Source organism: Neolamprologus brichardi, chromosome 2 (assembly GCF_056152115.1).
Source record: "Neolamprologus brichardi isolate AB-2024 chromosome 2, ASM5615211v1, whole genome shotgun sequence".
Taxonomy (NCBI): Eukaryota; Metazoa; Chordata; class Actinopteri; order Cichliformes; family Cichlidae; genus Neolamprologus; species Neolamprologus brichardi.
Genome location: NC_142105.1, coordinates 34,418,132 through 34,430,878, shown reverse-complemented (window position 1 = coordinate 34,430,878; position 12,747 = coordinate 34,418,132). Strand labels below are relative to the sequence as shown.

The 12,747-nt window shown below is 41.1% G+C and overlaps 1 protein-coding gene across 1 annotated transcript; it reads left to right on the top strand.

Annotated features, from left to right (window-relative positions):
* Positions 1–1,322: 1,322 nt before the first annotated feature.
* Positions 1,323–12,310, top strand: smyd5 (SMYD family member 5). The gene is made up of 13 exons (XM_087851786.1): positions 1,323–1,441; positions 2,930–3,038; positions 3,189–3,328; positions 5,091–5,212; positions 5,292–5,361; positions 6,467–6,571; positions 6,749–6,811; positions 8,757–8,827; positions 8,914–9,020; positions 9,216–9,272; positions 9,403–9,497; positions 9,915–9,985; positions 10,395–12,310. The coding sequence occupies exons 1-13, from the start codon at positions 1,349–1,351 to the stop codon at positions 10,543–10,545; spliced, it is 1,254 nt and encodes a 417-aa protein (XP_087707912.1). The 5' UTR covers positions 1,323–1,348; the 3' UTR covers positions 10,546–12,310.
* The last annotated feature ends 437 nt before the right edge of the window (positions 12,311–12,747 follow it).

The following is a 12,747-nucleotide window of genomic DNA, read 5'->3' as shown; positions in this document are numbered from 1 at the left end:
GCCAAAATAACATCTCTGATGGACAGAGTCTCCCAGCCCATGCATGTAGATGTTGCTGCAGAGCTGCTTCAGTGACAGACTGCTGCATCCTCGATGCATGAAGGAGCGTTTCTGCAGGTCCTTCCTCCCTGCAGCTGTCAGACTGCACAATCACAACTGCTCCCAACAAACATGGATGTTTACATCTGCGCTGTAACAACTTCTACTGTTATAACTTGCACATTACTTTTTTCAGTTTATATATACACTAACTTATTGGAAGTTACATATCTACGTTTTAATGCACAGGTACAATCACACAATCTGCACTTTTCTAATTATTCTAAATATTCTCAACTATTTAAACATCAGTATCCTGCTCTGTTTGCACACTACAACCTGGGTTTGCACTTATCTGTAATTTGATTTTAATAACTGTACAGGACTCTGCTTTGGTAACTATTGTCCATGATGTAAATATGTAAAAATTGTGTTTCTGTTCTGTTTGTATATGTGTGTTTTTGTTTTGCTGCTGATACAACCAAATTTCCCCTTGTGGGAAAATTAAAGGATTATTCTATTCTATTCTATTCACTTGACTAATTTGTCCTTATGTCATCCGGAGGAAGGGTGGATTTAAAAAAAATATTTATTTATTTGAAGTTGCATGTTTTGCTGTGTTCCCATGTTGAGTGTTTTATCTTTGCAGTATTTCATGCTTTTATTATATTTACTGTGGACTTGTCCCGGGGACACTTCTCCACTCCCCCTCCTGATCACTAATTAGACACACCCTGGAAGGGCACACGGACTGATCTTTGGAGAGAGACGTCGGGTGGAAAATGCGGTACAACACGGACTTAAGGGCTATGTAGGGAGGGACCGAGCAACTCCACGGTTTTTATGTGAAATAAATGTATATTTTAGAACCCTATATTTTATATTTCTTTGGCTCCTCCACTGCTCGCTTTTTTTCGCTTCTAAAAAGTCGACACTTTAATTTTTTTTGCTTTTAGTGGCATCCAAAGTCCCCTCCATAAATCAAGAAGACAAAAAGGTTTTTCTGCGCATCTAAGCTAACTTCATGGCCAGATATCATCAGCCCCAAACACCGTTAAAACGTCCGTCTGTGTCTGCGTATTGTATCTGCTTAATTTCGACTGTTTTCAGACTATTTAATAAACAAACAAACAAAAACTCCCGTTCATTTCAAAGCGCATGATCTGAGCATGCGCGGAATGTCTTACAACAGCCACCCAATCGCAGACCCTTCTAAACATTTATGCAACTTTCTGTTCACCACCAGAGGTCGCTGCCGCCTGTCTCACAAATAAAACGTCAACGTCAGAGTTGAAAGGTCGTCTGAAACATGGCTGCTCCCGTGGATGACATGTTTTCCTTCTGCGTGGACCCCGGCAAAGTGTCCAGCTGTGTGGAAGTCAGATTTATCGACAATGTCAAGGTGAGACTTGTCCGTGATTTTCATATTAAATGGATTTAGAAGAAATCTGCGGCTGAACACAGATTTAAAGCGGCGGTGCTGTAGTCGCGTGTCGGCTGTCAGTGCGGGTCACAGCCAGGCACGACTGGCTGATGTCTGACACACAGTGGAGATTGAATGATTGTCTAAATCCTCCATGAAGGCTTTGATTTCTATGTTGCCTTCAGGAAAATTTAGGACAGCAGCTTCCAGACCAAAGCTTAGCTCGCTAATATCACAGTATAAGAACTGCTAGCTGAAAATAACCCCTACCATTCATGTCCAATAATAGTAATAATAATAATAATAACTGTGATAGAGTGCTAACAAGTTCACGTCTTTCTGTGTGTGTGCGTGTGCGTGTGTTTTTTCCCTTCTTCTTCTTCTTCTTCTTTTAAAGGAAATTCTTAAATAGATAAATGTAATCAGTTCTCTTCACACGTGACGTTGCAGGCATCATGACGTTTTCCACAGCTTTCAGGTCACATCATCTGTGAATGAGAATGGAGCCCTGCCTGCTCTGGTGTTCTCTGGAGGATGACAGCCTGTGAGCACAGGTCCTGCTAAACCATGTTGGGCTCTCACGGAGTCTTTTTATGGCACTTTAGTCAGTAACATGCACAGAATTGCCCTTGGAGGTCATTTTGTAGGCCTCTGCCATCGCTCCTCCTGTCCCTCCTTGCACAAAGAAGCAGTTTCTGGTCCGCTTGTCATTTGATGACCTTCTACGCCCTGTCCAGCTCACCTACTGTAACAGCCAGTCTCCTGCTATCTGTCTCGAGACAGTGCTGGGACACACAGCAGAAAGTGTTGTGATAATATGGATGTGACAACCTGAATGCAGCAGGTTCCATCACATGTTACCAGTAGAGACAAGAATACTAGTAAAAAGCAAACTAGAGGAGAGATGGTCTGTGGCCACCACCTGCAGAACTATATATATATGTGGAGATTTGATGAGCATGTATTCTGATAAATCAGCTGATTATATATATTTCTCTCAGACACACAAAATTGAATGAATTTCTGTAGGACAAGCTGGAAAGGGCTCTTCTGCCATCTCTTCTTTCCTTTGTTACTCTTCATTAATCAGCTGATATAAATGCAAATACCAGTGGATTGTTAATATAATCACATTAATAAACTGAGTGGACTCTAAATGGTGGTGCTTGTTTTTTAAGTGGTCTGTCTGGACTGACTGCAGCAGTATGTTATTCCTCCTCCTCACAGTTTTTACTCATGTTGATTGGTTGATGTGTGATTGGTGGATGAAAACAACAACTTACAGTTTCTGGGGAAAAACATGTTTGTGCTGCAGCAAGTTATGAGTTTTTTAAACATAGTGATTAAGAAATGAATCATTTTAGGTCTCACTGTCATTTACATTTTAATTCTTGTAAAATGTTCATAGTCTATAACTTTTCTGTAGTGACTGAAGGCTGCAGTAACAGTTAGTTATTCATGTTACAGGGCAAGGGTCTCTTTGCCAAAAGGAGCATAAAGAAGGGAGAAACCATTTTCATTGAGCGGCCGCTCGTCTCTGCCCAATTCCTGTGGAACACTTTGTATAAATATAAAGGTGAGATGTTTGATGCACTTATAAGACTTATAATTGCATCTTTTCATTGATTATTGAGGTTTTGGACTAACTGGACAAAATAATCTGCATGTGTACTGCATGTGGATCTACAATGAAACTTATCCGGCTTTACCATCATGCCCCCAACAGCCTGTGAATACTGCTTACGTGCTTTGGAGACTGCAGAGGGGAATGCGAGAAGACTCAGCGGCATCCCTGGACTCAGCCTTCCTCATCCGGAGCTGTGCCGTGTACGCCCAGAACAGCATCAAGCATGCCCTCAGTGCCAGGTAAATCTATTTTAGTACAGTTCACTACCAAAAAAAACGTATAACTTGCAATTTTGCGTGAAAGTAAAACCCTCACAGCAACTGGTGATCAATATAAGATACAAAGCATTGATTTTAACCTGGCAGTGGTTAAGGAAGAGCTTCAGCTACATCAATGGTGGTTGCTTGCTAATCAATCTTTAGAGGCTACTACTAACGCCCAGTCAATAAGCCAAGCTAAGGTCACATGAAAATGTAAATACATGCCCCCCCCATTACTAGAAGAGCATGCATTTGATCCTGTTTTGCAGTAGAGGATCAATGCCTGAGAAAGGTCATGCTTACCTAAGAGTGCAGAAAGTGACTTAAAAAAGAAATTTAGCTTCAGCTCCTCGAACTGTTCAAACCAACATTAGAGGAAAACTACAGTTTGTCCATGAACAGCTGGCAGCCGTCGGTGTTTAGCTGCGAATTTCTCATCATATGAAAAAGTGATTTAAAGATAATATAAAGCTGCGTCTTCGAAGGTTAAAGCTGAAGCTGAAGCATTCATCTAGAGAGTGACCACAAAGCATACGGCCATACCACCCTGAGCACGTCCGATCTCGTCTCATCTCTGAAGCTGAGCAGGGCTGGGCGTGGTCAGTATTTGGATGCAAGAATTGACCACAAACCAAAAATTCACCAAAGGACGACTCAAAAATGCAAAAACGGTTTTTAAACGGTGTAGTTGGAGCACAGATTTGAATGTCTTAAGCGATAGAGCTGAGGAGTCCTGAGCACTTAATCCTGATCATGTCAGTAATCCGTGTGGGGGTGGTCACCTTGGAGGACAGAAGACAGATTGTAGTAACGTCACTTTTATATGACTTTGAAGGTTTTTGGTGGCAGGTGCGTTGGTCTATTTCAGAAAGTGCTGATCTACTGGAATTTGCCCAGACAAGCTTCTCTGGGCTTTACAGAGAACAAATGGGCTCCGGCAGCAGAAGACCACACCGGGTACCACTCGGGGAACTAAAGTTACAGTTTGAACAACAGAAGATTCGTCTGAGTCTTGGTTTCTGTTGAGCCATACAGACTGTAGGGTCACAATTTGGTATAAATGACATGAAAGCACGGATGCATCTGTATTACATTCAACAATTTAGGCTGCTGGTGAGGGTGTAATGGTGTTGGTGGTATGTTATGGCATTCCTGAGCCCTTGAGTGTTGTTGCTGACCATGTCCAACCCCCCATATGACCACAGTGCACCTTCCTTGAGTCTTTACCACAAAGAGTTCAGGAAGTTTTGAGGCAAAAATGAGTGTATCCCAGTACTAGCAAGGCGTACCTAATAAAGTGGCAAATGAGCCTGTACAGCACCTGCAACAAGCAAACAGGCAGCAACGCTTAGACTATATCAAAGCTACACCTTCACTTTTAATGCTTTCTCAGTATAACCGAGTGCTGGATGCACATTTATCAGAGCTGCTTTCCAGAGTGGATGATGATGATGTTCCAGAAATGCTTTATGTCCTTTATTAACTTCAAAACTGGCTCCAGTAAATTTCATTCTCCGGGAAGTCATAACTTTCCTGATTTCTCCAAAGGAAACTTAAACTCATAAACGGGGATTAAAGAGTTCGGTGATGAATTTATCTCTGGAGTCACTGCGAACTTGGTAAAAGCAGTGATTTAAAAACACGAAGCCATCGTGCTTTACTCAGCCCCGCAGATTCAAATTATAAACCATAAATGTTTTCATGTTTGGGGTCAATCCCCCGCCCTCTGCTCCCTCTGTAGGTGATGTACTGCAGCAGCGAGTGTCGACAGGCAGCGGCAGATCAGTACCATCAGGCTCTGTGTCTGGGTGCTTCTGAAGGAGATCCTGATCACCCCATCAACAAGCTCAAAGATGCATGGAGGTGAGGAAGCATTTTAAAAACGTTCATCTCCTGAGAGCGCTGACTTTCACCCCAATAACCTACCACTGCTTTCTTTCAGGAGTATGCATTATCCCCCTGAGACCTCCAGCATCGTGCTTATGGCCAAAATGGTAGCTATGGTGAAACAGGTGAGACTGTTCCTCTGATTTGTACTTATGCTCAGTATTAGAGATATAATACAAAGGAACATGATATGCTGCACCTGATTAGAGTTTCCTTTTTTAAAAAAACTCTGGATTGCTAATGTTTCATTTTTAAATTAAACGATATGAAATTATTGCTAGTTTGAAATGAACTTTGCTGCGATGCAGGTGCTGTAAACAAGAAAAGCTACATGTTAATTTTTGAAAGGTCACAGGTTCATTAGACTAATGTTTGCAGACTGACAGAAAACAAATTACAGTGATGTGTGTGTTCATTTTAAAAAGTCCTGGTTATTAGTTTCTGAAAACTCTAAAAAGTGTTGACTTCTGTTATAGAGGTGGGAATCACCAGACATCCCACGATACGATATTATTGCAATTTTTTAAAATATTTTGCGATATTCAGATTCTGTACATAAAGGTAAACTTTATCAATATTCATTTTCTCTAACATCAAAGTCTCACACTCAGTCTTTCTCTCATTTCAGTTCGATTGTTGACAAACTGAACGGTTTGTATTACAGTCTAGTCCAACTTAACTGAATCAACCATCTGGTACAATTATAGCTATTCTGAACTATGCAGTTTATGAAAACTATGCAGCCCCTTCAGCAACTGAAGAATTTGAAAGTAAATTAAAACAAAATATAATTTTACATTAAATAAAAAAGTTTTAAACTTAATTAAAATAAAACATGTCTTAAATTAAAATAAGTAAACTGTCATGTTTATTGCTGCCATAAACAAGTTAAACACATTTGGACAGTGAAGGAATGTCAGGATTCTTGCTCAGAAAAAGGATCAACATGCTCTGAAGTCAGAGCACAAAAACCTTTTTTGTAACAAAATATCGATTTCTGCTGTCCCTGTATCCATACATTATTAGCAAACAAAATATCACCATGCTACAAAGTATCCATTTTTCCCCACTCCTATTCTGTTATAGGATGTTAAGATTACTCATGCAGGTTTGAATGAGTACTATCGTTTAACCCTTTCAAAAAACACCCCCAAAAACAAATCATGCAAAACACAAGTAGGTGTGTAGGAGATATTCAGTAAGTCACAAAACATTATTTATGTTTTCCAGGCCAAAGATAAAGCACACTTGCAGAAGCTGTTTACTCACTTCTGCAGCCGGACAGCCAACGAGGAAGAGGAGATCGCCCATAAGCTCCTAGGAGAGCAGTTCAGAGTAAGTTACCTTCTTGTTATTTCTGCCTGACGTGCGGATTCATTGAGATACAAACTGTCAAAAGCTGTTATGGTGATCTTAGCTCTTCACAGCTCGAATAAGCATCAAACATACAAGTGAAGTGTATTTTCTGTTATGTAAAATATTACATGAAGTTATTTCATCGTGTTTCTGCAGGGGCAGCTGGCCTTGCTGCACAGCCTTTTTACAGAAGCACTTTATGACGACCGTCTCGGCCGGGTCAGTATGTTCTGTGAAGCCACAGCAGACATTGTTTCCTTGTTTTCAATCCAGCATTCATTCATTTTTTAGACAATGCTGCCAAAAATATCACAGAAAGCGTTTGTTGCTCGACAGCTAATTAAAGCTGCTCACTGACAGCTCTGATTTATTTGGCCGCCTTTGCCTCCTTAATATTGTTCGACCTATTAAATCATTTTTACAGTTTTTTTTAAATGTATTTATTTATTTATTTGAACACATGAAAACCTAGTGCCCAATGACTGTAATCATTATTATTATCATTATTACCTCACTTGGCATGCCCCTCACATGCTCCCAGAGCCCAGTATGTTTCATTTGGTCCAGATGACGATGCTGGACAATACTTCAGCTCTTTAAGATATATGGATCTTTTATGTAAGCTATGGGACAAGAAAATACTGTTTTTATTGTTGTAGTCTGATGTGGCACAAACATTTTCACCGTAACACGATGCCAGTGACACTCACTGTCTGTGCAGTACTGCCCGCCTTCATACTTGCCGAGACAATCTCATTCGCTTACAAGTTTTCCTGCAACACTGAGACACAACAGTGGTCCAACATCAAACAATAATAATACATTAATTTGTGGAAACGACAAAAAGAGAAAGTAATGAATTATAAATACCTGCCTGTGTTTTTGGTTCAAAATGTCTCAAAAAAACATGACGACAGTTTCAGCATGACACGGCTCATTTTCTGTTTAGATGCATGAAATGGTTTTGATACGTTTCCTCAAGATTGACCTTTTTACAGCTTTCCTTCTCGGCTTTAGCAGAGCAGGTTTGTTCCTTTCAACCAGCTTATTTGTCACAAATCTTCAATGAGCATAGCATGGATAATCCTCCTCATGATTTACAAAATGGAATCTTTTATTCAATATGACCTGAAATGATAAAGCCCAACGTGTTTGCAGAGGTAGAAACAGGATGCTGTTTTTCACTTCTATAGGATCAGAAATCCTTTTTTTGCAACCACAGCTGTCAACATCTGTTAGCTTTGAGATGCAGCTTTAAAGCACTTCCTGGGTTTGGCTTAATTTCTGCACCTTGAAGCTGCCGTCATGTCTTTAAACCGTCTTTGTTTGCGGCCTTTGTAAGAACTGTGCAGCTCCATGTTCACTATTGGTCATATGGAGCAGCGGTCTCCAACCTTTTTTGCGCCACAGACCGGTTTATGCCCAACAATATTTTCACGGACCGGCCTTTAAGGTGTCGCGGATAAATACAACAAAATAAAACTAGTACTGGTACTGAAAAAAAGAAGATTTATTCATAACACACATGAAAAGACCCAGGAAAACTGAGTAAACGATAAAATGATAACAAAATAACGCTGAAAACCGATTAAAAACCCTGAAAACTATACATTTCACACCTGAGCCTCAACTCTCGCGGCCTGGTGCCAAACGACTCACGGACCGGTCCGAGGCCCGGGGGTTGGAGACCGCTGATATGGAGCAAACGCCTCCCTGTACAAGTAAATAATCCCATAACAGAGTTAGGCTGGAAGAAAAGAAGGTACTACTCGATTTACCAAGTTGATGGTTGAACTTTATCAAAAACAAGTAAATAAAACGACGTCCTTCACCCTGCTTGTATGATATGAGTCAGTTTGCTTAGTTAAAAAAAAAGACTTAAATTATGATTATATCAAAATTTCTGAGGAATCAAAATCTGGTTTATTCCAACGGACGCTCAGACTTTTTCTGGGATTCTGTTCTTTGATCACAGCTTGTCAAATGTTTCTTCTTCTTCTCATTATAATTGTTTGTATTCGTTACCTTGGGCTTGAAGTGAAAATCTGACGTCTCTATTTTCTTACGTTTTCTTTGATTTGTATAATCAAAGAGGAAACAAATGTATTGATTACTAATTTGCCAGCTCCCTGCGTGGATGATTAAAGGTGTGACTGTGTTGCAGTGGTTTGTCCCTGAGGGTTTCCGCTCTCTGTTTGCTTTGGTGGGGACCAACGGACAAGGCATCGGCACCAGGTAAATATCACCTTTAACCAGCTCAACACTGGAGCTCACATGGGTCTAACACTCCACTGTCTTTATGTTCTGTCATCCAAACGCAGCTCGCTGAGCCAGTGGGTTCATGCCTGCGATGCACTTGAGCTTCCTGCCCAGCAGAGGGAGCATTTGGACTCTTTTATTGACCAGCTGTACAAGGACATTGAAAAAGGTCACAGTTTTATCTCAGTGTTGCAGTATTTTCTACAATAAATTCTTTTTGTCTCAACTGAGCAGATTTGCGACGGTTGAATTGTCCGAGTTTTGTTTGTATATGTGTGTTTTGACCAATGCTGTGGTTGTTACATAAACCCGTGCGTATCCAAGCAAAGGTCAGAAATATGCATAATGTGTCTGTTCTGTGCAGAAACCGGAGACTTTCTGAACTGCGAGGGGTCTGGACTCTTTCTGCTTCAAAGCTCATGTAAGTGCTGATGATGTCTCTCTTATGAAAACTGTTACTTCAGATTAAAGATGCTGTTAGTCTGGGATAAAAGGCCATATGATAACCTCCCCTGACACACACAACCATATGGCTTCTTTGACCTCTGCAGGTAACCACAGCTGCATACCCAACGCAGAGGTGTCGTTCCCCGACAACAATTTCCTCCTTCACCTCAGTGCCCTCTGTGACATCAACCAGGGAGAGGTGAGCTGACACGTCTGAGTTTTGAGTGATAAATTCTGGCCTGAAATAGACTGCACAGAACATTTGTGTGCCCCTTTGTCAGGGGGCATTAGAAGGCTGAGACTTTAAGGATGGGAGCGGGTTTGTCAAGCTGTCAGAAAGATTGAGAAGCCTTGCATCCGCGCGGCACAGTAATGTCACGGCGGCCGTGCTACTTTCACAGCAAAGATCTCCTTTGAATGCAAAGACTGCAGCGTTTAGGAGAGCGAGAGAGCGACCTCCTGCATGATGAAGCAACGGCATTTTGGGAAAATGTTTTGTGCAAAATCTGGAAAAATTGCCACACGAGTAGTTTAACTGTTATGGTACAGTAATATATTGATGTTGGGATTCTTCAGCCAGTTCAGGAGCGTGTTTGTGTGTCTTTTCCATCTTCAGGAGATTTGCATCAGTTACTTGGACTGCTGTCAGCGGGACCGAAGCCGACATAGCAGACATAAGATTCTGAGGTAAACATCTGTAATCCCTGGGACACTTCACTTGAACGGGGTCATACTGTTATGAATTCATCAGGATCAATAAAAAGCCTTCCAGGCAATAATAGGATGAAGCAGAGAGGCTGGTGGGTCTGATGGTTACTCCTGTGCTCACTCTGCTCATTGATTAGCATGATCCAAAGTTTCTGAGACGCATGCTGGTTTTAGAGCATCCTGTGTTAATTCTCAGGCTCGAAGGTGTCGTTTCATTACAGGACGGTGTTGTGGTCCGGAGGTATAATTACAGTGTTGAACAGACGGTTGCTTTTGTGCACAGAAGCCACTTAAAAAGATTTTCTTAACAGCAAAGTGCAGAATGGTTCTAATTAAAAAAGCTCTTATCAGAGATGCAAACAATGACCAGTGGGCGCTTTCTTCACAGGGAGAACTACCTGTTTGTCTGCTCGTGTCCAAAGTGCGTCTCCCAGATGGAGGAATTGGATGTGACATCCGAGGAGGAAGAGGAGGAAGAAGGTGTGGCAGAAGGTGAAACGGAGGGAGATGAGATGGAAGATGAGATGACAGATGTCTGATGAAAGACTTGACCATATTGTTCTCAGCCGCCTCCCATTCCTGCCACCACGCTCAGCACCCATAAAGCCCGGAAGAATTAAGAACCAGTCCAGACTAAGATCTGCATTTCACTGGTGTCTCGATGTGTGTCGAAAACGGCCTGTTGGCAACACATTTCACCCAGTGCTTATTTTAGAGACCAGTCACAGAAATTGTGTGCTGTACATGCCTGTGTGTGTTTCTTTGTGGCTCCACTTCAGCACATGGGTGGTTTACAGAACAAAGAAAACGCCATTTAAACCCACGGGGACTTAAAACTGTCAAATTGATGTTTCGGAGCTCCTTTTAAAATTATTTGAACTGCACGGTCTTGAGTGAATAATGCTTGGCTAATTGTGCAAGCAGCAGTCGTGTAGCATGAATATTACTTGGATTTCTGGTTGTCCACGGGTAGGCAGAGAGACAAGCCAGCGAGCTCTCTCAAGCTCTGCACTTTGTATGCTAACTATTTTATATGGACAACTTGTAAAAAATACTACTCAAGGATAACTAGACCCAAACCCAAATATTCGTTCTACTTTAAGAAAAACGGGTAAAGATTCAAACCTTTTAGTTTTCTGGCTTCACTCCAAATCAATGCAAAGTTTTTCTCGTCACCTTTGTCCTTGGATTGCAATCCTGAAGTAGGTGATCTATTCCAAGGTGAAAATTTACCATCCTCAGGATGCAAGAGGCACATATTGCTGCCCTCACAATCACCAGGTCTTCACACACACACACACACACACACACACACACACACACACACACACACACACACACACACACACACACACACACACACACACACACACACACACACACACAGGAGAGTTAGAGAGCACTTGTAAAACCATCATCAAAGCACCAAATGATGGGATGCCGTTTGGAAGAATGGCTGATTTTCCTCCAGCAGATTTCCAGGAAACTGGAGAATTGAACTGTTCTGGCAAACATTCATTATGATCTATTGTTGTCAGCAGCGCTGTCACAACAGAAGTTTCATTCGATGTATACAGTAAGAGGATAAGAGCAGCTTTAGCACAAGGTCAGGTCTATATCCTGTAGTGTAGTTCTGTCTGTAATCTGTTGTGTTGGGAGTAAAGAGCCAAAGAAAAACTGTTAAAATTGGCGTTTGCGACGTGTTTGACCTGTAAGTTCACTTAATGTAACTCATAACAATGTTTCCATTTTCTAAAGACTTAAAGAAAACAAAGCAGTTCAGCAGAAGTCGGTTGGTTCATAGGAGCTTCTGTTTTTCCTAATATATGTTTCTTACATGACTATGCATACAGTGTTGTTCAGGCTCTTTATTTATAGGCCTAATTACAGCCTTGTCATATGGGAGACATCCAGCCGGTGAATATATAGTTTGGTTTCCAGCTCGTGATCTATTGGGTTGAGTTAAACCTTACTTAATGCATTATGGAGACCTTGAGTGGAAAATTGCTTTGTCAGTAACTGTTTGCCCTTTGTTGAGAACTGTATTTCAGACCGCGGTTCCATAGGAGTGAAACTGCTGCTGCTGCTGCACGTGAATCAATATTACAACAATGACTGTAATCACAAATCGCAGTGTTTTCAGCTGCTCAAAAAGATTGGAAATATTGAACGACAATTTTCTCAGTTAGCAATCAGCGCAGCTGCACAGGAGAACATGGCTTTGTAAGTCGCATGTAAAATTTAAATATAACAGGAGCCCAGCAGTTGTCATTTTTACTGCTCTGGCATAAAGCATTGAAATTGGATGTCTGTTGAGTCATTTATTTGTTTTACACACCTCCTGCTGAAAATTGTACTGGTAAAATATTTGTTCTTTTGCATTAACTTAGTCAAATTGTCTTTCTCAAAGAGGTTAGGTCTTTTTTTATTTTTATTTTGGGCCCTTTTATCCTCCACAAATTCCATTAAAGGTCCAAAAGCGATGAATCGATCCTTCTGCAAAGTATCGGCGCTGTGTCTAACGCCACATTTATGTCATTTCACTGTGGTTAGAGTTCTATTCTTGTCTAAAAACTATTGAAAGCACATCAGTGAGCCACAGCAGCTCCTTAGACTAATAACAGCAATCACTTTTACTGCCACTTGGAGATTGTTTTAAAGGATTTTTTGACAGTGAGAGAAATATAGCAAATTATGTTCTCAAATTATCCTTCAATTAGTAGTAAAAACAAACCCCAGCA

Excerpts from the sequence above, each read along its gene's own strand:
- smyd5 (XM_087851786.1), top strand. The coding sequence starts at position 1,349 with ATGGCTGCTCCCGTGGATGACATGTTTTCCTTCTGCGTGGACCCCGGC. Across the intron at positions 3,039-3,188 it reads CACTTTGTATAAATATAAAG|CCTGTGAATACTGCTTACGT; the intron begins GTGAGATGTTTG and ends TGCCCCCAACAG. Across the intron at positions 5,362-6,466 it reads TGGTAGCTATGGTGAAACAG|GCCAAAGATAAAGCACACTT; the intron begins GTGAGACTGTTC and ends TATGTTTTCCAG.